The sequence below is a fragment of the Fusarium pseudograminearum genome, chromosome 1, assembly GCF_000303195.2.
Source record: "Fusarium pseudograminearum CS3096 chromosome 1, whole genome shotgun sequence".
Taxonomy (NCBI): domain Eukaryota; kingdom Fungi; phylum Ascomycota; class Sordariomycetes; order Hypocreales; family Nectriaceae; genus Fusarium; species Fusarium pseudograminearum.
In genome coordinates, this window is record NC_031951.1 from 11652199 (window position 1) to 11677580 (window position 25382).

Here is a 25382-nt window from a genome sequence, read left to right on the forward strand (position 1 = left end):
CAGTCGCCAGGATAGTCAAATAGAGGTAGGAACTTTTAAGGTCAGATGACAAACAAGGAATTCCTAAATCGCAACAAACATACGAGTCCATTACAAATGACTAATGTTATGCACACTGCTAACTGAAAATACCACTGTATATATTGTAACATTCACTTGTTTTAGATAAGTACCACTTTTACCACAGCTATAGTTGCAATGTAAAATATTGTTAACTTGTATAGGAGATGAACTAATACATCAATCTTGTTATAGGAAACTATAGTACATACATAGAGAAAGGGCTATAAGCAGACTGCGAAAGCTAACAGTACAGTATATAGACATAGAGAAAGCCATGAGCCGAGCATAAAAGCTAACAGTTGATTGTAAGGACAAAGGAAAGAGATCGAAAGCAGATCTGTTGATAGATCGAGTGCATAAAATCATACAAAGAAAAAGAATCTTCAGGGACCGTTGGGAACGGTCTATACCGAAAGGTTGGTGGCGTTGATGCAACGAGCTCCGTCGTTCCAAGTTGATGGGGGACCTGTTGCTACAAAAACAGGAGCCCCGGCGGTTGGGGCGATGGGGAACTTGTAGATGTTTCCGTTGGAGTTCTCCGAGCCATAGAGGTTGCCATCTGCCGAGGCATATACGGCACCGAATACGTTGGTGCCGGTAACCATGCCGTATGCCCTTACGGAGGACCATGTGTAGGCGGTGCGACTGAAGCGGGATAGAGTACCTGTAAGTCCGGCTGAATCGTACATGACTCCATACATAAAGTCGCCGCCTCCAGGAACGAACGCCCAGTCGGCTATACCCCCGGTGGTGACAGCAGTTCCGCTCATGAGAATCTTGCCGTAGGTAGACGAGCCGGGCTTGAGGTCGATACACCACCAAGCCTTTCCTTGATTAGAAATCCAGTAGCGGCCCATGTTGTCGATATCACCCATTTGAACACTGGGATCTGACGTACGAGTGGACAGAAGTGTATAGCTGCCATCGCCACCGATACGGATAACTTGTGAGCCCGTACTATCTTGAACCATGGCGTAGAGATAATTGTCTAACGAATTGTATCCAAGAGCATTGAGATTGCCACCAGGCCCAATAGGGCTCTTAATAAGCGTTGTCTTTCCGGTAGCAATATCGACACGGTAGAAGGAAGTCTTTTGGGTGAGGTAGCCGTTAGGGTCACAACTCAGTGCAGCTGGACCAGACGCCGTTGAGCTCGTAGCTGCAGCAACTGCTGAGCTCGTAGTTGAAGCAACTGCTGAGCTCGTAGTTGCAGGTGGAGAGAGGTTGAGTGGAGTGGTAGGATCCAATCCTATGCACCTAGATCCATCACCTGATAGGTTAAGGATAGCGCCGCCCGATATAGCCGTAGGGTTGGTAGAGCTTCCTAATGTGAACTTCCATGTTTGGCCAATAGCGTTCTCTTGCGCATACAAAGTTCCACCAGGTCCTGACCAGGCTGCTCCCCAATTCAAGTTGAGAGTAGTGAGGACGAAGTTAGGGTACGACTGGAAAATTTCCCAAGTATGTGTTGTACGCGACCAGCGGACGATGTTGGTGCGTAGTAGACCCGATTGGATGACCGAGGCCTGTACAGCCCAGAGGTAGTCTCCTGCACCGGCGATGTATGCCCAATCACCTACGCCCGAGATGATGTCGACAGCGGATGTTCCGCTGGCAATAACCTGGTTGACATTTGTAGAGGTAGGGTTAACGTCGATACACCACCACCTCCTGCCGCTCTCGGATAGCCAAAGGCGCCCTTGTTCATCAACATCGCCCATAGTGATCGTGTTGGAAGGGACAGTAGCGTCTAGAGTCTCATAGCCACCATCGGAACCAATACGGATGAGCTGGGATTGAGCACCGCCCAGGACTGTACTGATTACTCCTGAGACCAGATCCTGATTGACAACACCGTAAAGATAATTATCAAGTTTGTTGTATCCGATGCCGTTGATGGTGCCGCCAGGACCGATGGTAGACGAAATGGTTGAGCGAGCGCCGGTAGTGATATTGACGGATGTGAGAGTATTGCCAAGTAGGCTTGACATCACTTGGGCGTTTCCATCGCATTTGAAGGGTGGGAGAGGAACCTTCGCAGTAGAACACCTGGCTCCATCTCCTTGTAAATTGAGGATCGCACCACCGGGGATCTCTGTAGGATTGGCTGTACTGTTGATGTTGAATCTCCAAGTCTGGCCAAGAAGGTTTTCTTGGCCATAGAGAGTACCACCAGGTCCTGCCATGACGGCACCCCATTCCAAATTAAGGCTTGTAAGGATAAAGTTGGTATATCTTTGATAGATTGACCAAGTGTGTGTTGTCCGTGACCAACGAACAATGTTTGTACGAAGGAGGCCTGATTCGATAAGTGATGTTTGTATGGCGTAAAGGTAATCACCTCCGCCAGGTACATAAGCCCAATCGCCGACCCCAGAAATAATATCAACAGCTGAAGTGCCACTGGCGAGTACCTTGCCAAACGTAGACGAGCCAGGCTTGACATCAAGACACCACCATTTCCTTCCACTTTCAGAGACCCAAAGACGGCCCTGTTCATCGATATCACCCATGGTGATGGTGTTCGAGGGGATAGTAGCCGATAGGGCTTGATAGGCACCATTCTGGGCGATACGAATTAACTGGGAGGAAGCACAGCCGGTGAGACCGCACAGAATTCCTGAGATGAGACCTTGGTTGACTACACCGTATATGTAGCCATCGAGCTGGTTGAATCCAATACCGTTGATCGCGCCCGCAAGGCCACCAACATTCAGCAGAGTTCCGCCGGGGCCAATACCACTCTTAATTGTCGTACGTTGGCCAGTGTTGAGGTTGACCTTTGTAAGAGTATTACCCAGAAGCGTTGAAATGACATATCCGTATCCGTCACAGTCGAAGGTCGGACCAAAGGTAGCTTGCGGGTAGGGGGACGTCGTGCTTGATGTAGATACAGCCACCACAGGAACGGAGCTGCTAGATGTGACTGGAGGAGGAACCTGAATGATAACAGTTCCCGGATCTCCCTGATTGGCAGGAGGTAAATAGGTGGTCGTGATCTGGCTGATTGTGGCGACGGTCTGAGTGGTTGTCCTGTTATACGGAACTGGGAGTTGAACCAAAACTGTGCCAGGATCACCTTGGGTTCCAGCGGGCATGTATGTTGTCATCGCTTGACTGATGGTACTGACGGTAGTAGTCGTCGTTACGTTGTATGGAACTGGGAACTCGACTAATACCGTGCCAGGATCGCCCTGACTGCCAGGAGGGTTGTATACGGTCGTTGCTTGAGTAATGGTACTGACCGTCTGTGTGCTTGTCACGTTATATGGAACCGGGAGCTGAATGATAACAGTTCCAGGATCACCTTGTGTGGCACCAGGGTCATAGGTAGTCTGAGCCCTGGTGATGGTACTCAAGGTCTGCGTAGTAGTAACGTTGTAAGGAACCGGGACTTGGATGATGACCGTATTGGCGTCTCCCTGAACACCTGCAGACCTGTAGAGTGTTGTAGGTCGAGCAAGTCCAGTAACTGTTTGGGTGGTGGTCACAGTGTAATCGGGTGGTAGCTGGATTATGACAGTTCCGGGATCACCTTGCGTAGCACCCGGGTTATAGGTGGTCTGAACCCTGCTGATGGTACTTACGCCGATTTGCGTAGTAGTAACATTATAAGGAACCGGAACCTTCACAATGACCGTATTAGGATCTCCCTGAATAGCGGCAGAGCTGTAAAGCGTTGTAGGTCGAGTAATGTCACTGACTGTCTGTGTCGTTGTCACAGTGTAGTCGGGCGGTAGCTGAATCACAACTGTGCCTGGGTCGCCTTGGCTTGCACCAGGATCATATCTTGTCATGACACGAGTGATAGTTGCCACTGTAGTCGTTGTGGTGACATTATAAGGCAATGGGACCTGGACAAGAATCGTGCCGGGCGCGCCTTCAGTTGCCCCCGGCTGGTACGTAGTTGCTGCCCTTGTGATGTCACTCAGGGTTGTAGTTCTTGTGATATTGTATGCTGGAGGTAGATCAACATAGACAGTGCCAGGGTCACCTTGTGCTCCCGGGCTTGAGAAACGGGTAACAGGTGCTGTAATAGTAGATACAGTTGCTGATATCGTGACGTTGGAGTTGGGGGGTAGTTCGACGATGACGGTGCCGGGGTCGCCCTGTGTTCCTGCTGGAGCAAATGTTGTTGATGCCCTAGTGAGCGTTGGAATTGTTGTCGTAATCGTGACATTGTACTCAGCCGGAAGCTGAACAAGGACAGTGCCTGGGTCACCTTGCGTTGCGCCAGGGTTGTAAGTTGTCCTGGCCCGACTGATCGTACTAACGGTTTGAGTTGCAGTTACGTTGTAGTCTGGAGGAATTTCCACCAAGACTGTATTCGGATCGCCTTGGGTACCGGCTGGCAGGTATGTGGTCATTATCCTGCTAATGCTGCTGACCGTTGATGTCACAGTCACGTTATACTCCGGTGGAAGGTCCACATAGACAGTTCCAGGGTCGCCTGGGGATGCTGGGTTCGCAAATCGTGTAGCAGGCCGGCTTATCGTGGGAACAGTTGATGTTACTGTGACATTGGAGTCTGGCGGTAATTGAACTATAACAGTACCGGGGTCTCCCTGTTCAGCGGCTGAGGCAAATGTGGTAGATGCGCGTGTGATTGTTGGAATGGTCGTAGTGACCGTCACATTATAAGCTGGCGGCAGATCCACATATATGGTTCCGGGGTCCCCGATGGAGCCTGGCTTGGAGTATAGGGTGGTGGGCCTTGTGATCGTTGAGATGGTTTGAGTAATTGTAACGTTGGAATCCGGAGGAAGCTGGATGATTACAGTACCGGGGTCGCCCTGTGTGCCAGCTGGAGCAAATGTGGTTGAGATTCTTGTAATTGTTGGGACGGTTGTGGTGACTGTAATATTGTACTCGGGGGGAAGGTTAACATAGATGGTTCCAGGGTCCCCGATTGTATCTGGGCGAGAGTAGACAGTAGTAGGTCTCGTAATTGTCGGGACTGTTTGAGTTGTCGTAACATTATAGTCGGGGGGAAGATTGATATAAATGGTACCAGGATCCCCGATTGTATCGGGACGAGAATAGACAGTCGTGGGCCTTGTGATTGTCGACACTGTTTGAGTTGTCGTAACATTGTATGCAGGCGGCATCTCAATGATAACAGTACCAGGGTCACCTACTGTAGCAGCTGGGGCGAAGGTAGTAGACTGCCTTGAGATAGTCGGCACCGTTGTTGTAATGGTTACATTGTAGGCTGGCGGCAGGTCGATGTAAATTGTACCAGGGTCCCCAACGGTTCCAGGGCTGGAATACCTTGTAGCGGGCCTTGTGATAGTTGAGACTGTTTGAGTTATCGTTGTATTATACTCAGGAGGCATCTTAACAAGAATAGTGCCAGGGTCTCCCTGTTCAGCTCCCGGAATGAACGTCGTACTTTGCCTCGTAATAGTGAAGATCGTAGTAGTGGCAGTGACGTTATACTCAGGTGGCAAGTCAATATACACGGTCCCTGGATCACCAGTTTCAGCTGGAGCTGAGTAATGAGTTGCTGGCCTGCTAATTGTCTGAACAGTGTCGGTGGTTGTGACATTGTACTCAGGAGGCAACTGTACAAGGACTGTGCCTACGTCTCCTTGAGTGGCAGGAGGGATGAATGTTGTGGTTACTCGACTAATTGTGCTAACTGTTGTAGTCATGGTGACATTGACATTTGGCGGTACATTGATATACACTGTGCCTGGGTCTCCCTGAGTAGCAGGGGGTATAAACCTAGTGGCGGGGCGGGTAATCGTGGAGACAACTTCAACAATGGTGGTGTTAGTCTCCGGTGGCTGCTCTATGATGATAGTGCCAGGGTCACCCAGGTTGCTTGCCGCTGCATAGGTTGTGGTAAGGCGAGTTATCGTGCTGATGATCTGAGTAACCGTGACGTTCCTGTCAGCAGGCAGTCCGACAATGATCGTGCCGGGATCGTCAACGTTGGCAGGGGGTGCATAGGTCGTATAGGGTACCGAGATTATAGCAGCTTGAGTCGTGATAGTAACATTCCTTTCCGGTGGAAGTAGCATAATCACGGTTCCGGGATCACCGTTACTACCTGGAGGCGAATAAGTGGTATAAGCCTTGGTCAACGTAGGAACTGTCGTTGTGGTTGTTACATTTCGGCCAGGAGGTAATTCGACCAGGATCGTGCCGGGATCGCCTTTGCTTCCTGGTCGAGCATACGTAGTGTAAGCTGCTGTGAGACTAGCGATCGTTGTAGTAACAGTGACATTGCGGTCAAGGGGGTATTGAACGATGATCGTGCCAGGATCACCTGCTTGCCCTGGGGCAGAGTAGGTTGTATGAGGAGCAGTTAGAGTCGGTACTTCAGTTGTAACAGTAACATTTCTGTCCGGAGGTAGCTGAACAATGACAGTGCCGGGGTCACCTTTGCTTCCTGGTGTAGCGTAGGTTGTGCGGGCAGCAGTCAGAGTCGGCACTTCGGTTGTGACGGTGACGTTACTATCTGGAGGTAGCTGCACAATAACAGTGCCTGGGTCACCTTGACTTCCTGGTGGAGCATAGGTTGTGCGGGGAGCCATCAAAGTCGGTATTTCAGTCGTAATGGTGACATTGCGGTCGAAGGGTATCTCCACGATAACGGTGCCAAAATCACCCTTGTTCGCAGGAGCCACGTAACTTGTGTAAGGAGCAGTAAGGCTTGCGATTTGTGTAGTCACTGTGACGTTGCGGCTGGGAGGAAATTCCACAAGGATAGTACCTGGGTCTCCTTGCTTCTCAGGTGGGGAGTACGTAGTGTAAGGAGCCGTTCGACTTGCAACCTCAGTTGTCACTGTAACATTGCGGCTGGGAGGTACCTCCACAAGGACAGGGCCGGGCGTCTCGACGATGACAGTACCATTTCCACCACTACTTGCTGGGGGGAAGTATGAAGTGACAGGTCCGGTAAGTGTTGTTGGGCCAGGTCTGGTAATTGTAACATTCTGGCCAGGCTGATCATCTGATACACTTTGTGATGTAGATACCAACTTCTGGCCAGGCACAATAATCTGGATAGTGCCGGGATCCCCTGCGGACGCTGGAGGGTTATAACTTGTAATAGTACCGGTAGCAGGAACAGTAGCGGTACTGGTAACCGTAACGTTATACTCAGGCGTCTCAATTAAGATAGTGCCGGGATCACCAGGTGAGCCTGGAGGTAGGTATGTCGTGATTGTTGCATCGATGCCAGAAGCACCTTTGGTTGTAGTAATATTGTAAGGGCCAAGGGGTGTTTCGATGATAACGGTGCCAGGGCTACCGGGGGTTCCAGGTGGGATGTATGACGAACGCAATGTTGTGACTGTTCTGGGAGCGGCTGTCGTGATCGTGACGTTGTAGTCAGGAGTCTCCACAATGATAGTCCCGGGATCACCAGGCGTAGCTGGTGGGGAGTACGTTGTGAAAGGTGCGGTGATTGATGCACCCCTAGTTGTCGTGACATTGTAATCAGGGGTCTCCACGATGATGGTTCCCGGATCACCAGGTGTTCCGGGAGGAGCATATATTGTAATTATTCTGGTGACTGATACAGGTGCAGCCCTTGTGACAGTGACGTTATATTCGTTGTTTGGTGTCTCAACGATAACAGTGCCAGGGTCACCAGGCGTGGCTGGAGGTACATATGTGGTTTGAAGTCTGGTAACTGAAGCAGGTGCCTGCCGCGTGGTCGTGACGTTGTAATCAGGTGTCTCCACAATAATGGTTCCCGGATCACCAGGCGTTCCTGGGGGAGCATATGTTGTAAGAACTCTAGTAACAGACTCGGGTGCTGCCCTCGTGACCGTAACGTTATATTCGTTGTTTGGAGTCTCAACAATAACTGTGCCAGGGTCACCAGGCGTGGCTGGAGGTACATATGTGGTTTGAAGTCTGGTAACTGAAGCAGGTGCTTGTCGTGTTGTCGTAACGTTGTAGTCCGGAGTCTCAACAAGGATGGTGCCTGGATCGCCTGCGGAACCTGGGGGATAATAGGTTGTCAGTGGTGCTGTTACGGTAGCTCCTTTAGTCGTGGTGACATTGTAAGCACCAATAGGAGTCTCTATAATGACAGTACCGGGATCTCCCGAGTTCGCAGGAGGTGCATAGGATGATCTCAATGTCGTGACAGTCTTCGGGGCCTCCCTGGTTATGGTAACGTTATAATCGGGAGTCTCAACTATAACTGTACCAGGATCTCCGGGTGAAGCTGGGCTTATATATCTGGTGAGGGGGGCTGTAACTGTAGCTCCCTGCGTAATAGTAACGTTGGAAACCGGCAGCTTGGCGGAGGAAGAAGACTCCAGGTCGGGAACCTCAATATAGACGGTACCCGGATCTCCACTGGAAGCCGGAGGTTCGTATATTGTACGGGTGCCTGTAATGGAAACCGATGCTGTTCGAGTCAACGTAACGTTGGTACCAGGCAACCCGGTGGAGGAAGAGGCTTCAGTCTCGGGGACCTCGATAACGACAGTACCGGGATCTCCACTAGAGGCCGGAGGCTCGTATAATGTACGGGTTCCTGTAATGGGAACCGAAGCTGTTCGAGTCGCAGTAACGTTGGTACCAGGTGTTTCGATGAGGATTGTGCCTGGGTCTCCAGATGAACCAGGAGGGAGGTATGTTGTGATGGTTCCAGTGACGGATGCAGGACCAGCCCTAGTAACGGTGACATTGTAATCATTGTTGGGTGTCTCCAAGATAATTGTACCCGGATCACCCAATGTATCGGGAGGTAGGTATGAAGACCGAAGGCTTGTCACCGATGCAGGAGCCTCCTTCGTGATAGTCACGTTGTAGTTGGGGGTGTAAATAACAATCGTGCCAGGGCTACCAGCAGATTCAGGTGGGAAATACGTAGTATACTGGGAGGTAACGGGAGTAGAGGCAGCTGTCGTGACGGTGATGTTGAATTGGCTGAAGGATGTTGTATCTTCCTGGGCAGTGGGGGTTCCAATAACGACAGTTCCTGCTTGGTCGGAAGAAGCAGGAGGAATATAAATTGTCGAAGAAACCGTACCGGGGATACCACTATAAACCGTGGTGTTGCGCAGTGTTCCTGGGATACCCGGAGTCTGAATCAGAACGGTTCCTGGTTCGCCGGTTACAGAAGCAGGGATAAATGTTGTCCTGGTGGCAGTTCCAGAGAATTCAGTGTAAACGGTAACATTGCCAGCACCTCCCTTGGAGTCGGTAGAGTCGCCTGGCGTCTGGATCATGACTGTGCCGGCCTGGCCCGAAGAAGCAGGAGGTATGTATTTGGTGACGGGTGCTATGACAGAACCAACAGTATAAACGGTCACATTCGTTTCACCGGCTGGAAGCTCTGATGCATCGAGAGACCCAATTGGTGTTTCGATAATCACGGTTCCTGGATTACCTTCGGATGCAGGAGATACATAGGTGGTGAACGGAACCGTAACTGAAGCGCCGCCAGCTCTAGTGATAGTAACGTTGTAGTCTGGTATCTCAACAATGAAGGTGCCTGAATCAGTTGACACCGCCGGTGGTGCATAGGTTGTCATAGCCTTCGTGACGCCACTGGACGCGGGTCTCGTTATAGTGACATTGCCATGCTCAGCTAGTGTTTGGTCCAAGTAAACGCTAGTCTGAACAACGATGGTTCCTGGCTCCGTTCCGCTGGGAGGGATAATGATAGTGTTGATCTCCGCGCCGGTGGTGAGCGTGTCAGTTCCCAAGTTTGACTTCACTCCGGTGAGAGTAGACGGGTCACCTGGGATTGTGACTGTCGCACTGATAGTCACATACTCGCCAGTCTTAGAAGCACCGGGGGTTGCTTCTGTGGAGGTTGCAGCGTCAATTGGCGTGTAGATGATTTGGGTTCCCGGGTTTCCATTTGAAGGAGGAATGATTTGTGTGACATTCTCCACAGCATCTGGAAACTTGGTGTTGGGCTCGATAATCGTCACATCGTTGTTGCTGTCAGTCGGAGTGATTGTGATGGCATTAGGGTTTGAGCTTGTCGAGCCTGGCGTCGTGATCGAGTCGGTTTCAGAACGTTCATCAGTGGTTAGTCCCGCCGGTGTCGAAGCCGGTCCGCTCCCAGAGCTAACCGAGACAGAGGAGCTTGCAGACGTGACAACAGTTGGAGTCTCAATCAGCACAGTACCTGGGCCCCCTGATTCGCTTGGTGGAAGATACTTCGTGATAGGGGTTTCAATCGCTTCAGTGCCGGTAAAGGGCCTGAATATAGTCACGTTGGGACTACCGGCATTGGCAGGAATCGTGATACCAATGGGTTCTGATGTTGCTCCGGCTGTGACAGAAGCCATAGTGCTTTCACTGGTCACATCCATGACCGGAGTCTCGATGATAACTGTTCCGGGTTCCCCAGACGCTGTGGGAGGGATATACCTGGTGATAGGCTCAGTGATGGAACCTGTACCGGAGTATGGTCTGATAACAGTTGAGTTGGGACTCTGGAGCGTAGGGGGCAGAGTTATGACCGGGTTGTCGGTCAAGGGGCCTGGACTCTCTGAAGCGATGGTTTCAATGATAATCGTACCAGGCTCACCTGCTTTCGTTGGGGGCAGATAGCTTGTAACAGCCGCAGTAATTGAACCCGTACCGGTGTAGGGCCTGATGACTGTGACGTTGGGACTGTTGGAGCTAGGGGGGATGGTGATCGCCGGCATGTCCGTAGGCATTGCAATGGAAGATGCGATACCGCTAGTCAAATCCTTCGACTTGACAGGAGTCTCAATAATTACCGTTCCTGGCTCGGTTCCACTTGGCGGCACGTAAATTGTGCTGACTTCGCTACCCGTGCCACTTCGAACTATGGTAACATTCGGGCTTCCAGGATGGGCTGATATGGTCACCGGACCGTCGGAGGAAACCTCAGAAGTCTTCGATACCGGTGTCTCAACCATAATGGTACCAGGATCGCCGGATGAACCTGGAGGCAGGTAGGTAGTGAAAGGTGCAGAAAGGTCTGGGGCGCCATCTCGCGTGATGGTCACATTGCTTCCAGGTGGGTACTCAATGATCACAGTTCCTGGATCGCCTGACGAGGCAGGAGGCTGATACATAGTAGTTGCACCTGTTAGAGAAGCACCGCCTTGAGTGAATATAGTCACATTCGTTTGTGGAGTCTCCGAGCCAGACGAAACAGTCTGGATAAAGACAGTTCCCGGATCACCACTCTTTTGAGGAGGAACGTAACTGGTGATGGGCGTCTTGATCCCTGGTGGGGCCAATGTGTACACAGTCACGTTGTCAACTGACGTTTGTGACATACCACCAGTAAGAGAAGCAGTAGTCTCGACAAACACGGTTCCAGGCTGACCTCCTGATGCAGGAATAGTGGAAACAGTGACAGGCGCTGTGATGACGCCGGTACCCGTGTAAGGTCGGAGAACCGTGATGTAGTTGTCATCCCCAGGTGGTAGAGTAACAGGGCTACTACCACCATCGCTGCTGGATGCCATCGCTGTGCCTGGGGTTTCTACTATGATAGTGCCCGGTTGGTCTCCTTCAGGGGCAATCGTCGTAATGGTCACAGGCTCTGCAAAGGCCTTCGTACCAGAATACTGGCGGAAAGATGTGACATAAGAGACAATTGCTGAAGGTGTTGAAGTAATGGGCTCTCCTGAACCAGGTGTCCCTATAATAACAGTTCCAGGCTGGTCACCCTGAGGTGCAATGGTTGTAATAGTGACTGGAGCAGTAATCGGATCTGAACCAGTGTGAGGCTGATAGACTGTAACATAGGGTGTAGATACAGGTGCCGATGTGACCGGAGCCCCTGAGCCAGGCGTTTCAATAACTACAGTACCCGGCTGATCGCCTGTACCGTCAATTGTAGTAACTGTGACCGGAGTAGTGATGCTGCCTTCACCTGTGTGAGGTCGATACACTGTCACATACGACATGGGCACAGGCTCTGATGTGACTGGGGGTCCAGAACCAGGCGTCTCGATAATCACGGTGCCTGGTTGATCGCTTGTACCGTCAACTGTGGTTACTGTGACTGGAGTAGTAATGCTTCCTTCACCTGTGTGAGGTCGATAGACTGTCACATACGACATGGGTATAGGCTCTGATGTAACTGCAGGTTTAGAGCCAGGTGTTTCGATAATCACGGTACCCGGTTGATCGCCTGTACCGTCAACTGTGGTTACTGTGACTGGAGTAGTGATGCTTCCTTCACCTGTGTGAGGTCGATAGACTGTCACATACGACATAGGTGTTGATGTAACTGGGGGTTCAGAACCAGGCGTTTCGATAATCACTGTACCTGGCTCGCTACCAACAGGTGCAATCGTTGTAAGTGTAACCGGTTGAGTGATTCTACCAGGACCTGTGTGTGGTTGGTACACCGTCACATAGGAAGGCTCTGTCGATGACCCCGGTCTTGCTGATGTTCCTGCGGGTGTCTCGACAAATACGGTACCAGGCTCACCAGCTGATGCGGGAGGCTGGTATCTGGTTTGCAGAGCCGTTAGAGACGCCGGTCCCTCAGTAAAGATAGTCACGGTACTTCCATCACCGGAGCTCGTCGGAGTCTCAGAGGCTATAGTTTGGATAAAGACAGTTCCTTCACCACCCTCTGTTTGTGGGGGAGCATAACTGGTGATTGGAGTCTTCACGCCTGGTGGCGCCAAAGTATAGATGGTAGTGTTCGTTCCAGCACCAACCATATCCGACGAGGTTTGAGCGATAGGAGCGGGAGTCTCAATGATGACTGTGCCAGGTTGCCCGGATGTAGTTGGTGGCTCGTATGAGGTAACGGGAGCATTGATGATGCCTGGGCCTGGATACTGGCGAACAACAGTGATATTGGGGCTTCCGTCACTTGGAGGAATCGTAACAGCGGCAGGTGACGTTTGATCTTGGGACTGGGATCCCGTTGTAGACAAATCTCCAGGAGTCTCAATGACAACAGTGCCGGGTTGACCTGATGTGGCAGGGGGGATGTAGCTGGTAATAGGTGCTGTGATTATTTTAGGGCCAGGGTAGGGTCTGATCACCGTCACATTACGGTTCTCATCATTTGAAGGGATCGTAATAGCAGGTGAGTCGGATGCCTGGCTATCAGTTGTAGGTTCAGGAGTAGGAGTCTCAATGATAACGGTTCCTTCACCTCCAGACATAGGGGCAATAGTCGTAACGGTAATAGGCTCTGTAATACGCGCTGTGCCGGTGTATGGTCGATAGATAGTCGCATAAATGACACTTGCAGTCTGGGGTACGGGCGTTTCAATGATGACGGTACCTGTTCCAGAAATGGCAGGCATAGTTGTAAGTGTAATTGGTGCCGTAATCGGATTAGTACCCGTGTATGGCCTGTAAATAGTAATGTAAATATCGGCAGATAGGCTGGTAGTGGGTGAGGCTTGAGTAACAGGCTCAGGAGTTTCGACGATAACTGTGCCAGGTTTGCTGTCTGCAGGACTGATGGTAGAGACGGTTACAGGTGCTGTGATCGACTCGGTACCAGTATAAGGTCTGAAGATTGTTACATAGTTGTCGCTTCCGGCTGGAAGAGTAACAGGAGCATTCACAGAGGGAGCGCTGGGAAGAGTGCTTGAAACATCTTCCGGCATAGGAGTCTCAACAATGACAGTACCTGGCTGTCCACCTGAGGGCGAGATCGTGGTAACTGTTATGGGCGCTGTGATTGGAGGAGTTCCTGTGTATGGTCTGAAGACGGTTACTAGGTTATCGGCTCCGGCAGGAATAGTCAGAGGGGGGTTTGCACCCTTAATCGTGCTTTGTGCTGCAGGCGTTTTAATGATCACAGTGCCAGCCTCGCCACTTTGCATTGGGGCCAGAGTACGAGTGATTTCTCCAGTCATATCACTAGCCCCGTCAGAGGGTTCGTAAATAGTGGTATACGAGAGAGTAGGCGCTAATGTAACGGCTTCCTTAGTTCCGGGTGTTTCAATGATGACGGTACCTGGTTCAAGTCCCTGCGGCTGTATTGTCGTTATTGTTACTGGCGCATTGATCTGATCGGTGCCAGAGTAAGGCCTGAACACAGTGACAAAAGGTAACTCGCTTGTCATTGCTGGACTTGAAGTAGCTGGTAACTCGGAACCAGGTGTCTCCACAATCACAGTACCAGGCTGATCGCCCTGAGGCTGGATCGTAGTGATTGTGACAGGAGCTGTGATGCTACCCGCTCCAGTGTGCGGTTGGTAGACTGTTACATATCGTTCTTGAGGGACGGGCGCTGAGGTAACCGGAGCGCCTGAGCCGGGCGTTGCAATGTACACGGTGCCCGGTGCGGTACCCTGGGGAGCAACAGTGGTGACTGCGATAGGCTCTGTGATGGTACCCGCTCCACTATGTGGCTGGTAAACTGTCACGTACGAGGCCATGCTTTCAGGCATTGATGTAACAGGAGCCCCTAAGCCAGGTGTTTCCACAATTACAGTACCAGGCTGACCGCCTTGAGGAGAGATCGTAGTGATAGGGACTGGACCGTCAATAGTACCATCGCCGGTATGAGGCTGATAGACAGTCACGTAAGACGCCTCAAGGACAGCTGTCTCTGTGGTTGCAGGTTCCGAACCAGGCGTTTCGATGATAACAGTACCGGGTTGATCACCTCGAGGGGAAATTGTGGTAATAGTGACTGGACTAGTGATGCTGTCCTTACCAGTGTGGGGCTGATAAATCGTTATGTATGAGGCCTGGATAGCACTAGTTGAGGTTATCGACGCGGCAGGGGTGTTAAAGATGATAGTGCCAGGCTGATCTCCTTCCGGCTGAATAGTCGTTACAGCAACGGCGTCAGTAATGACACCTGTGCCAGAGTATTCGACATAAACTGAAGTGTAGGAAGGAACTGGAGGCGTCGTGGTAATAGGAGGTTGAGATCCAGGGGTCGCAATGATGATAGTACCAGGCTGTCCACCGTTGGGAGGAATACTTGATACAGTAACAGGGTCACTAATCGTACCAGATCCGCTATAAGGCTGATAGATTGTTACAAAAGGCGCCTGCGTTTGAATGATAATGGTTCCAGGCTGGTCTCCTGAGGGAGGAATGGTCGAAGCAATTGGTGAAGTAATCTGGTCGACTCCGGTGTATTCAACCGTGGTCGTAACATACGAGCCCTGTGTTCCCACAATGACAGTACCTGGCTGATCATCCCGAGGAGGAATTGTAGTAAGTGGGACTGGACCTGAAATCAAACCGGTTCCAGTATACAGTGTGGAAGATGTGACATAACGGCCTTGTGTCTTCACAATGACAGTACCGGGCTGATCGCCCTGAGGTGGAATTGTGATGACCCTAGTTGCCTCAGGGGAGAGGTCTGATCCGGCATATAGTTCGGTAACCGTCACGTATGATGGTACACGGGGCGTTGTAGTGATGGGAGCTGCAATACCAGGAGTCTCAATGATGACTGTACCCGGTTGATCTCCAGTTGGTGCAATCGTAGACACGGTTGTTGGACCCATGAGCTGATCAGGTCCAGTATGCGGACGATAAATGGTAACAAATGAAACCTGAGTTTCAACGATGACAGTTCCGGGTTGATTACCCTGAGGAGGAACAGTCGTCACTACAGGTTCCATAATCTGATCAGTTCCAGTGTAAGGGTTTGTGATCGTGACGTATGAAACCGGGGCATCAACGACAGTGCTTGGAGGTGCTGCCTGACCCGGCGTGTTAATTATCACTGTGCCGGGTTGGCCATTAGCCGGCTCGATTGTCGTTTCAGGCACTGGTTCAGTGATCTTGGCAGTTCCGATGCCAGGTTGGTAAACCGTCACATAGGTAGCACCGGGAGCAGAGGTTGTGATAGGCGATAGTTCTCGATCCGGAGTTTCGATTATAACCGTGCCGGGCTCTGTTCCTTGAGGTGCAATAGTCGTAATAGTAACTGGAGTTGAGATCTTCTCCGTTCCAGAGCCTGGACGGAAAACCGTAACATAAGTACTGCCCTGAGAAGTAATGGTATTCATGGAGTCGAAGCTTGTCGCCACATCTGTTCCAGTGACCTGAACAGGAGTCTCGATAACAACGGTGCCTGGCTGGCCGTTTGTAGGCGTAATCTCTGTAACGGTGATAGGAGCAGTGATCTCGGCTCCAGTGTGAGGGCGGAACACAGTCACGTAAGACTCATTGGGACCAGGGGGCAAGGTAACTGTAGGGTTTGCCCCGGGGGTTTCTGGCTCAGGGGTTTCAATGATAACAGTGCCTGGCTGGTCACCTACACCGGGTAGAGTTGTAATAGTGACAGGGGCAGTCAAAGTATCAGTTCCAGTGTGAGGTCTGTAGATGGTAACATACTGGTCGCCTGGGCCAGGGGTAAGAGTGACTGGGGGAATGTTTTCCTTGCCGCCAGATGCAACAGTTGGTGTCTGGATAACAATAGTTCCGGGATTGCCATTAGAAGGCTGGATAGTTGTGACTGTAGTGGCTTCGGTAATCGAGTCAGGTCCGGGATAAGGCTGATAGACTGTAGCGTACATGCTGCCAGGGCTAGCAGAAGCGGTGCTGTATCCACCAGCATCCTGGGTAGGAGCAGGTGTCTCCACGATTACAGTTCCGGGCTGACCATTCGCCCCCTGGATAGTAGTAACCGTCAAAGGTGCCGTGATGCTGTCGGTGCCGGTATAAGGTCTATAGACTGTGGCATAAGAGCCATCAGGACCTGGAGAAATGGTCACAGGTGCTCCTGCGTTGTCAGCTGAGGTATCAGCTTTCACAACAGGCGTCTCAATGACAATCGTTCCAGGTTGACCGCCAACTCCCGAGATAACTGTTGCTGTTACAGGAAAAGCAATCGAGCCAGTACCTATGTACGGTCTATAAATCGTCGTGTAGGGGCTGTCAGAGCCAGGCGGAATAGTCACAGGGACATCACCACCCACTTGAGTCGAGGCTGGAATCTGAATACCGGGTGTCTTGACGATAATAGTTCCAGGTTGGCCGTTGGATGGAGCAATAGTAGTCGCAGTGACAGGCCCCACAATGGCGTCTGTCCCTGTGTATGGTTCGAAGACAGTGACGTAGCCATCATCACCTTGAACGGAAGTAACATTAGGTCTTAAACTGCTCTGTGCGACAGGTTCTTGAGTAGCTGATGTCTCGATGATGACGGTTCCAGGTTGTCCATTAATTCCCTCAATCGTGGTGACAGTGACAGGGGCCGTGATAAATCCAGTTCCGGTGTATGGCCTATAGATAGTCATGTAACCACGGCCATCCGAAGGAACTGTGACAGTAAGGCCAGAAGCACTTGGCGTCTCAATCGGTGATAACACAGGTTTAAATGCAGGCGTCTGTATAACCACAGTACCTGGCTGGCTGTTGCTTGGCGGAACAGTGCTAACAGTGATAGGGGCAGTGATTGTGTCTGACCCGGTATATGGCTCAAAGACTGTCATGTACCCTTCTTGGCCCTGGGGGATTGTAACAGGTGGGTTATCTGTGTTTGCGGGCTGGCTTCCAACTTGAGATACAGGCTGAGAGACAGGCCCGGGTGTCTCGATGATAATAGTGCCTGGCTGGTCGCCAAATGGAACCGCTGCGGTAATAGTGGTTGGGATCGTGATTTGTTCAGTGCCTGTATGAGGCCTGACTACCGTCACGTAACCATTGTTGCCAGCAGGTAGCGTAACAGGGGGGCTTCCAACATTGGTTGATTGCTGGCCATCAGTTTCGATGATCACAACGCCAGGTTGGCTACCCTGTGGAGCGCTGACTGTGCGAGTAACCTCTCCGGTGAATTTACCAGTGCCGGTATATGCTTCATAGATAGTTGTGTAGGAACCAGATGGCACAAGGGTGACAGGAGGTTGCTGTCCGGGTGTCTTGATGACAATAGTGCCTGGCTTGTCTCCTTGTGGAGGGACAGCTGTTACTGTCACAGGCGATGTGATGGGAACTGTGCCAGTTTCAGGCTCATAAATGGTGATATAGGAAGCTTCAGGTGTCTGAGCAATACCACTCTCGGAAACGGCCTTCTGGCCGGGAGTCTCGAAAATCACGGTGCCAGGCTGATCCCCTTGAGGCTCAATAGTGGTCTTGGCCAAGGGTTCTGTAAGGACGCCAGGGCCAGTGTATTGCTCAAAGATTGTTGTGTATGAGGGAGCAGGAGGTGAAGTTGTAGTGGGAGGCTGTGAGCCTGGGGTCTCAACTACAATTGTACCGGGTTGGCCGTTAGAAGGAGGGATCGTAGATACGGTTCTTGGTGTGGTGATGATGTCGGCTCCTGTGTGAGGGCGGTATACTGTCACGAACGGTGCTTGGGTCTGGATCACGACCGTTCCAGGGCGATCTCCTGTAGGAGCCGCAGCGGTGATAGTAACGGGGCCAGTTATTTGATCAATACCGGTGTAACTAGCCGTAGTCGTAACATAAGGAGGTATCCCAATTACTACTGTGCCAGGTCGGTTGTCCTGTGGTTGGATGGTTGTAACAGCTGTTGGTCCAGTGATTGGGTCGGCTCCCATGTACAAGGTTGTGGTTGTCACATAAACGCCCGGTACCCCTATGATAACTGTTCCTGGCTGGTCGCCCTGAGGAGGAATAGTTGTGAAAGGTGTAGGGGCCGTGATAACACCAGTTCCAGTATAGAAAACTGTTGTGGTGATGTATGACGGTTCAATGGGTGTAGTTGTGACTGGACTTTCACCACCTGGAGTTTCGATGATGATTGTACCACGTTGGTCTCCTGTAGGGGCAATAGTGGAAACAGTAACTGGGCTTGTAATCTGGCCTGCTCCTGTGTGTGGGCGATAGATAGTAACAAAAGGAGGCTGGGTCTCGATAATAACGGTTCCGGGCTGGGCTCCTTGAGCCGGGATAGTGGTAACAATAGGTTCGGTGATCTGGTCTGTCCCAGTATATTGCTGCGAAACCGTGATGTACTGGGGAGAAATATTCCCTGTAACAGAAGCAGGTTGTTCAACTGGTGTTTGATAGATAACTGTACCCGGCTGGTTGCCACTTGGAGGGATGGTAGTTATAACTGCTTGGTTAATGGGGTCTGGGCCGGTGTAAGGCCTAGTAATCGTCACGTATGCATCAGGAATGGGGAAAGAGGTCACGGGAGGCGCTTGCTGACCCGGGGTCTCTATGATTACTGTACCAGGTTGGCTGTTAGTCGGTTGTACTGTTGTTAGAATCTGAGATTCGGTGATCTTATCTGTCCCTGTGGGTGGCTGGTAAACTGTCACCACACTAGCACCTTGTCCAGCGGAAGTAGTAATAGGTGGCAGGTCTTGATCCGGAGTCTCAATGATGATCGTGCCGGGTTGATTACCAGAGGGCTGCTGGGTGGTGATAGTAATAGGGCTTGTAATCCGGTCTGTGCCGGAATGGGGACGAAAGATTGTGACATAAGAAGCCATAGGTTGATCAGGGCTACTTGCTGTCGGGCCACGAATCCCAGAGGCGGGCGCAGTCTCCGACATAACAGGAGTTTCGATAATCACGGTACCTGGCTGGCCATTCGCAGGTGTAATCGTTGTGACCGTTACAGGAGCTGTAATTAGGTCGGCTCCTGTATGAGGACGGAAGACAGTGACGTAGGATTCATTTGGCCCTGGAGGAAGCGTGACGGTTGGATTAGGCCCTGCAGTCTCTGGTTGTGGTGTCTCGATGATAACTGTCCCGGGCTGACCACCGGTTGGTGAAATTGTGGTGACGGTAACAGGCACATTGATGCTACCAGTTCCAGTGTAAGGTCTGTAAATAGTCGTATACTGATCGCCTGGGCCTGGATTCAGAGTAACAGGAGGAATCGCAGCTTTACCACCAGTCTCAAGACCTGAAGCAGAAACCGATGCCGTAGTAAAATCGAGAATGGGACCAACAGTCTTAACAGGTGGCGTCTCTATAACGATAGTACCCGGCTGGCCATTTGCACCAGGGATAGTGGAAATGGTTACTGGTTCGTTGTTGGCACCGGGGGTTGTACGGGGTTGGTATATCGTCACGTAAGATCCTTGAGGGCCAGGAGCAATCGTCACAGGGCCACTGTCGGTGGGCTGGCTTGAAGCTTGTGCCTGCTCCACGGGTGTTTGAACAATGACAGTTCCAGGTTGCCCGTTGGAAGGCAGAATCGTAGTGGTAATGGGCGATGTGATGGATCCTATACCAGTATATGGTTGTGAAACTGTCACATAACCATCATTGCCCTGCACTGTAGTGGCGCCATAAACTGAGTTGGATTGTTGAGAGGTGGCCAAGGGCACTGGAGTCTCGATGATAATCGTTCCTGGGCGACCCAAGGTAGGGGCGACTGTTCCGACCGTATGGGGCTCATCGATCATGCCTGGTCCTGGGTATGGCCTATACACAGTGACATAACCGCCATTACTTGCAGAAACGGTAACAGCAGAAGCAGTGGATTGGTTCTCTTCTGATGAAGAAGTAACTACAGGCGCAGGGGTCTCGATGACCACTGTTCCAGGCTGGCCATTCGTCGCTGCAATGGTGCTGACGGTAACGGGTGCGGTAATGACTCCAGGACCTTCGTGGGGTCGATAAACTGTCACGTATCCATCTTGACCTTGAGGGATGGTAACAGGAGGGTTGTCTGTGGTTGGTACTTGCTCCGTTGGCTGAGTAAGAGGTACGGGTGTCTCTACAATGACTGTGCCAGGCTGTCCACCGGTGGGAGAGTCCTGAGTAATCGTAATGGGAGCGGTAATTCCAGAGCCAGTGTGAGGCTTGTACACAGTAACGTAGTTGTTGCTTCCAGCAGGCATGGTGACCTCGCTCGAGACCGCTGTCGTTGGTGCAAATTTCGTATTAACATCTGGTGAAGTAGGGGTCTCAATGATAACAGTCCCAGGTTGATCACCTGAAGGAGTAACAGCCGTAATGGTAATTGGCTGGTCAATGTTGCCAGGACCAGGATAAGGCTTATAAACCGTAACGTACGGGTTATTGTTACCAGTAGGAATCGTAACTGGGCCAGTGTTGATAGCAGTATTTGCTCCCGGGTTCGGAGTCTGGATAATAATAGTTCCAGGCTTTCCAGAAGCAGGGGCTTGCGTGTACGTAACTGCAGATGTGATGTCACCTGGACCAGGCCACGGCATATAAACCGTCACGTACAATCCTGTGGGATCAGGCGGGATACCAATAGGGGAAGTAGGACCAGCGGTTGTCTGACCCGCCGAGGTTGGAAGGTCGGTCGGCTGTGTCTCAATAAACACAGTACCCGCTTGGCCATTTGAAGGTGCCTGTGTCAGAGTGACTGGTGCTGAAATGGTTCCGGGACCGGGATACGGTCTGTATACCGTTACGTACTGGTCACTGTTTGGCGCCGTCGGGGCAGGGGTTTGAATAAGAACCGTTCCAGGTTGATCGCCAGTCGCCAACTTCGTGATAGTAACAGGAGCAGTAATAACACCAGGCCCTGGGAAGGGGGTATAAATGGTTATGTAATTATCTGTCACTGGTGGGGGGTTCTGCGCCAGGGTAGGAGTAGAGCTGGATGGAGTTGTGATAAACACAGTTCCTGGATTGCCACCAGATGGCGCCGCTTGTGTCCTCGTAATAGGTGCTGTGATGACGCCAGGCCCGGGGAATGGGAAGAATACTGTAACGTATTGGTCACCATTTGGTGCAGTACTTGGCACATTCTGCTGGATCGGGGTGCTAGGTGCAGGTGTCGTAATGTAAACAGTACCAGGACGGCCACCTGATGGGGGCTGGGTAGAAGTGACAGGTGCAGTTATAACACCTGGTCCTGGGAAAGGAAAATAGACCGTTACATATCCATCAGTCCCTGAGACCGTACTAGTAGCCTGGCTCTGCTGTTGTGTTGGACCAGCCTTAACGACGGGAGTGGTAATAAAAACAGTACCAGGATTGCCACCCGAGGGGGGCTGAGTATAAGTAATAGGCGCACTTATCTCGCCTGGCCCAGGATATGGGATAAAGACTGTAATATACCCATTCACGCCCGAAGTGGTAATTGGTAAGTTTGGTTGACTGCTAGTCGCTGGTAGAGACGTAGGCGTTGTGATGAAAACCGTTCCGGGATTGCCACCTGAAGGCACCTGCGTCCTGGTATAAGACGCAGTGATAACGCCTGGACCAGGAAAAGGCAAAAAGACAGTTACATACCCATCTGTACCTTGTGTCGTGCTAGGTTTCGGTAACGTGGTTGGAGCCGAAGTTTGTCCAACAGGTGTTTGAACGATAACGGTTCCAAATTTGCCACCACTGGGAAGAGCCTGCGTGATGGTGATGGGCGAGTTGATAATACCTGGTCCCGGGAATGGCTTGTAGACTGTGACGTAATTGTCTGTACCCGTACTTGTGCTTGCTGGTGCAAACCTGGTTGCCGGAGGTGTCAAGATGAACACTGTTCCAGGGTTTGTACCAGATCCGGCTACTGAAGTAGTCATAACTCCGGTAATAACATCTGTGCCAGTATACTGCTTTGTAACCGTGACAAAACCGTCAGCACCAGTGACAGTAGGCTGAGGCCCTGTGGAGGTGCTAATCTTCACTGGAGGAGTCTGAATGATGACAGCTGTGGACTGGCTACCACCAGAAGCTGTGACAATAACAGTTTCTGTGATCGTGGTGTCATGATCATCTGTGCAAGGCTCATAGACCGTAACTGTTCCACCAATTACCGTTGGAGTGACAGTAATCGGGCCTTGAGTCTCGACAATAACGGTTCCTGGTTGCCCATTCTTGCCATTGATAGTTGTGACAGTAATAGGCTCAGTAATAGGCACAACACCAGTATGCGGTCGGTAGATAGTTGTGTATGCGCCAGGAGCAGTAGGTTGAACGGTCACAGTCGTACCTGGCCGGGTCTTCCAGTCAGTCACAGTTCGGAGCTCGGTCACAGTCCTTTCCGGAGCAGCAGGTGTCTCTATTATGATAGTACCAGGTCTTCCATTTGAAGGCGACTGGGTAATCGTAACAGGAACGGTAATAGGATCACCTGTATGAGGTCTGTAGATGGTCACATATGGGTTGTTGTCATTCGGAGGAATCGTGATGGGTGGACGATCTCCCCCTGTTGTGGTGATCGCATTCTGACCCTTGGGCGTTTCGACTGTGGGAGTTTCGACGACAATGGTACCGGGCCGAGTGCCACTAGGAGGAACTGTGATTGTGATGGGCTTCTTAATAGGGTCACCCATGTGTGGCCTATAGACGGTTATGTAAGGACTACCAGTGCCCGCAGGAAGAGTAATTGGTTCCTTGCCAGGACGATATGTCTCTGGTGAAGGTGTCTCGATGATAATCGTTCCTGGCTGGCCGTTTTGTCCCTTCTGAGTAAGCGTGATAGGCGCCGAAATGGGATCACCACTGTGAGGTCGAAAAACAGTGATAAACTTATTACCAGTCCCAGGGGGAATAGTGACAGGCCCGTCGGGGGCTCGGGTAGTCTGACCGCTTCCAGATTGGACCGGAGTCTTGATGATAACAGTTCCAGGTTGCCCCTGCCCACCAGTCATGGTGATAGTTGTGGGAGCCGTAACAGCATCAGTACCAGTAGGTCCCTGAATTATGGTCACCATAGATCCTCCCGAACCAGCGGGAATCGTAATGTCATTGGTTCCCGACTGAGGGGCGGGAGTCTCAATAATAATAGTCCCTGGCTGGCCGCCGCTGGGTCGGATTGTCCTGGTTGTAGCGGCGGTAATAGGGTTCTGAGGTGGCTTTACAATTGTGATATAACCACTGTTGGGATCGGATGGAAGAGTGATAGCATGCTGTCCCTTAGGCACATTTGGTGTCTCAATAATGACGGTCCCGGGGCGAGTACCGGATGGGGGTACGGTATAGGTCACAGGCTTAGTTATCTGGTCAGATCCAGCGTGAGGCCGTAAGACAGTATAGTAAGGGTTGTTGCTACTGGGGGGAATGACCTGGGGTTGGTTATCAGGCAAATCCTCCTCCTGATTGTCGCCCTTTCGCGTGCTCGTCGCGGTGGGAGTCAGGATAATGATTGATCCATCTCCGCCAGCCGAGGTGGGGATCAGGGAGGTAATGGGGGTTCGAATGGGCGAGGTCCCTGTGTATGGGGCAATGATTGTGGTGAAACGTCCGCCGTTACTCGGACGAATGGTAATGGCACCATCGGGGTTTGTGTTGCTTGCGGGGACCTGAATGTAAACGGTGCTTGGACCACCTGCATAAGCAGCCTTGGTAGTAATCCGTGGCTGAGTGATGTAAATGGTTCCGGTGAGCGTTTCGATAACCAGAACATTTGAGGGAGTTGTTCCAGCTCCAGCGCCAGCACCGGCACCAAGTCCAACGCCAGCTCCAGGACTGCTTCCAGCTCCAGGTCTAACACCAGCTCCAGTGCCATCACCAGCTCCAGGTGCAACACCAGCTCCAGCGCTAACACCAGCACCAGCGCCAGATCCAGCGCCAGCTCCAGGACTGCTTCCAGCTCCAGGTCCAGTGCCAGCTCCAGGTCCAACACCAGCTCCAGCGCTAACACCAGGGCTAACACCAGATCCAGCGCCAGCTCCAGGACTACTTCCAGCTCCAGGTCCAGTGCCAGCTCCAGGTACAACACCAGAACCATCACCAGATCCAGCGCCAGCTCCAGGACTACTTCCAGCTCCAGGTCCAGTGCCAGCTCCAGGTATAACACCAGAACCATCACCAGATCCAGCGCCAGCTCCAGGACTGCTTCCAGCTCCAGGTCTAACACCAGCTCCAGCGCCAACACCAGCATCAGCTCCAGCGCCGACGCCACTATCAGCTCCAGGGCTGCTGCCAACCCCAACAGTGCTTAACGGTACATCATTCCATGCTGTCTGAATGACAACAGTTGCTGAGGCAGTCCCCGCCGCGGGGATTGTCCTTGTAGCATCACCAGTGATCGCAACACCACTAGGTATCGCAGAAATAACTGTAGCCGTCGGGTTGTCGTTGGAAGGCGTAATCGTTAATACGCCGGGCTGCCCTGATGAGAAGGCGGAGTATGCTGTACCAGGAATATCCACGATAATCGTACCGGGATTCGTCCCACTCGGCTCGGCAATTGTGATTTCTTGGTTCGTTGTGGCATCAGCACCTCCTGTGTATGCTTGAATTATTCTTTCGTATGGGTCGTCGCTTTTCGCTGGGATCGTAATAACAGGATGAGGAAGGAGCGTAACTGGGAATAATGTCCCATATTTGGTGTATGTGGCGACGGTTGGCTGGGCGTTGGTCGGCTGCGTAACCGCATTCTTGTTGGCCTCGCCATTTGCCCCAGTCGCGTCCAACTTCTCTCTCGAGTCTGCATCGTCGGCGTTCCCGTTCAAGGTAGTCATAGCATGTCCGATAAGGGATGCTTCGAATCCTTCCGCCACCCGTAGTGCGGCATCGTTGATATTGATATCGCCCTGGGATTTGGCGCCCAAAATGAGCAT

At 51.6% G+C, this 25382-nt stretch overlaps 1 protein-coding gene across 1 annotated transcript, besides 1 other annotated feature; it reads right to left on the reverse strand.

Moving 5' to 3' along the window:
* Positions 1–467: 467 nt before the first annotated feature.
* FPSE_10950 (uncharacterized protein) lies at positions 468–25382 on the reverse strand (the record flags this gene model as incomplete). The annotated part of the gene is made up of 3 exons (XM_009264067.1): positions 468–8023; positions 8093–17309; positions 17361–25382. 3 exons carry the CDS (start codon positions 25380–25382, stop codon positions 468–470), a joined length of 24795 nt encoding a protein of 8264 aa, XP_009262342.1.
* Positions 24580–24752: a microsatellite.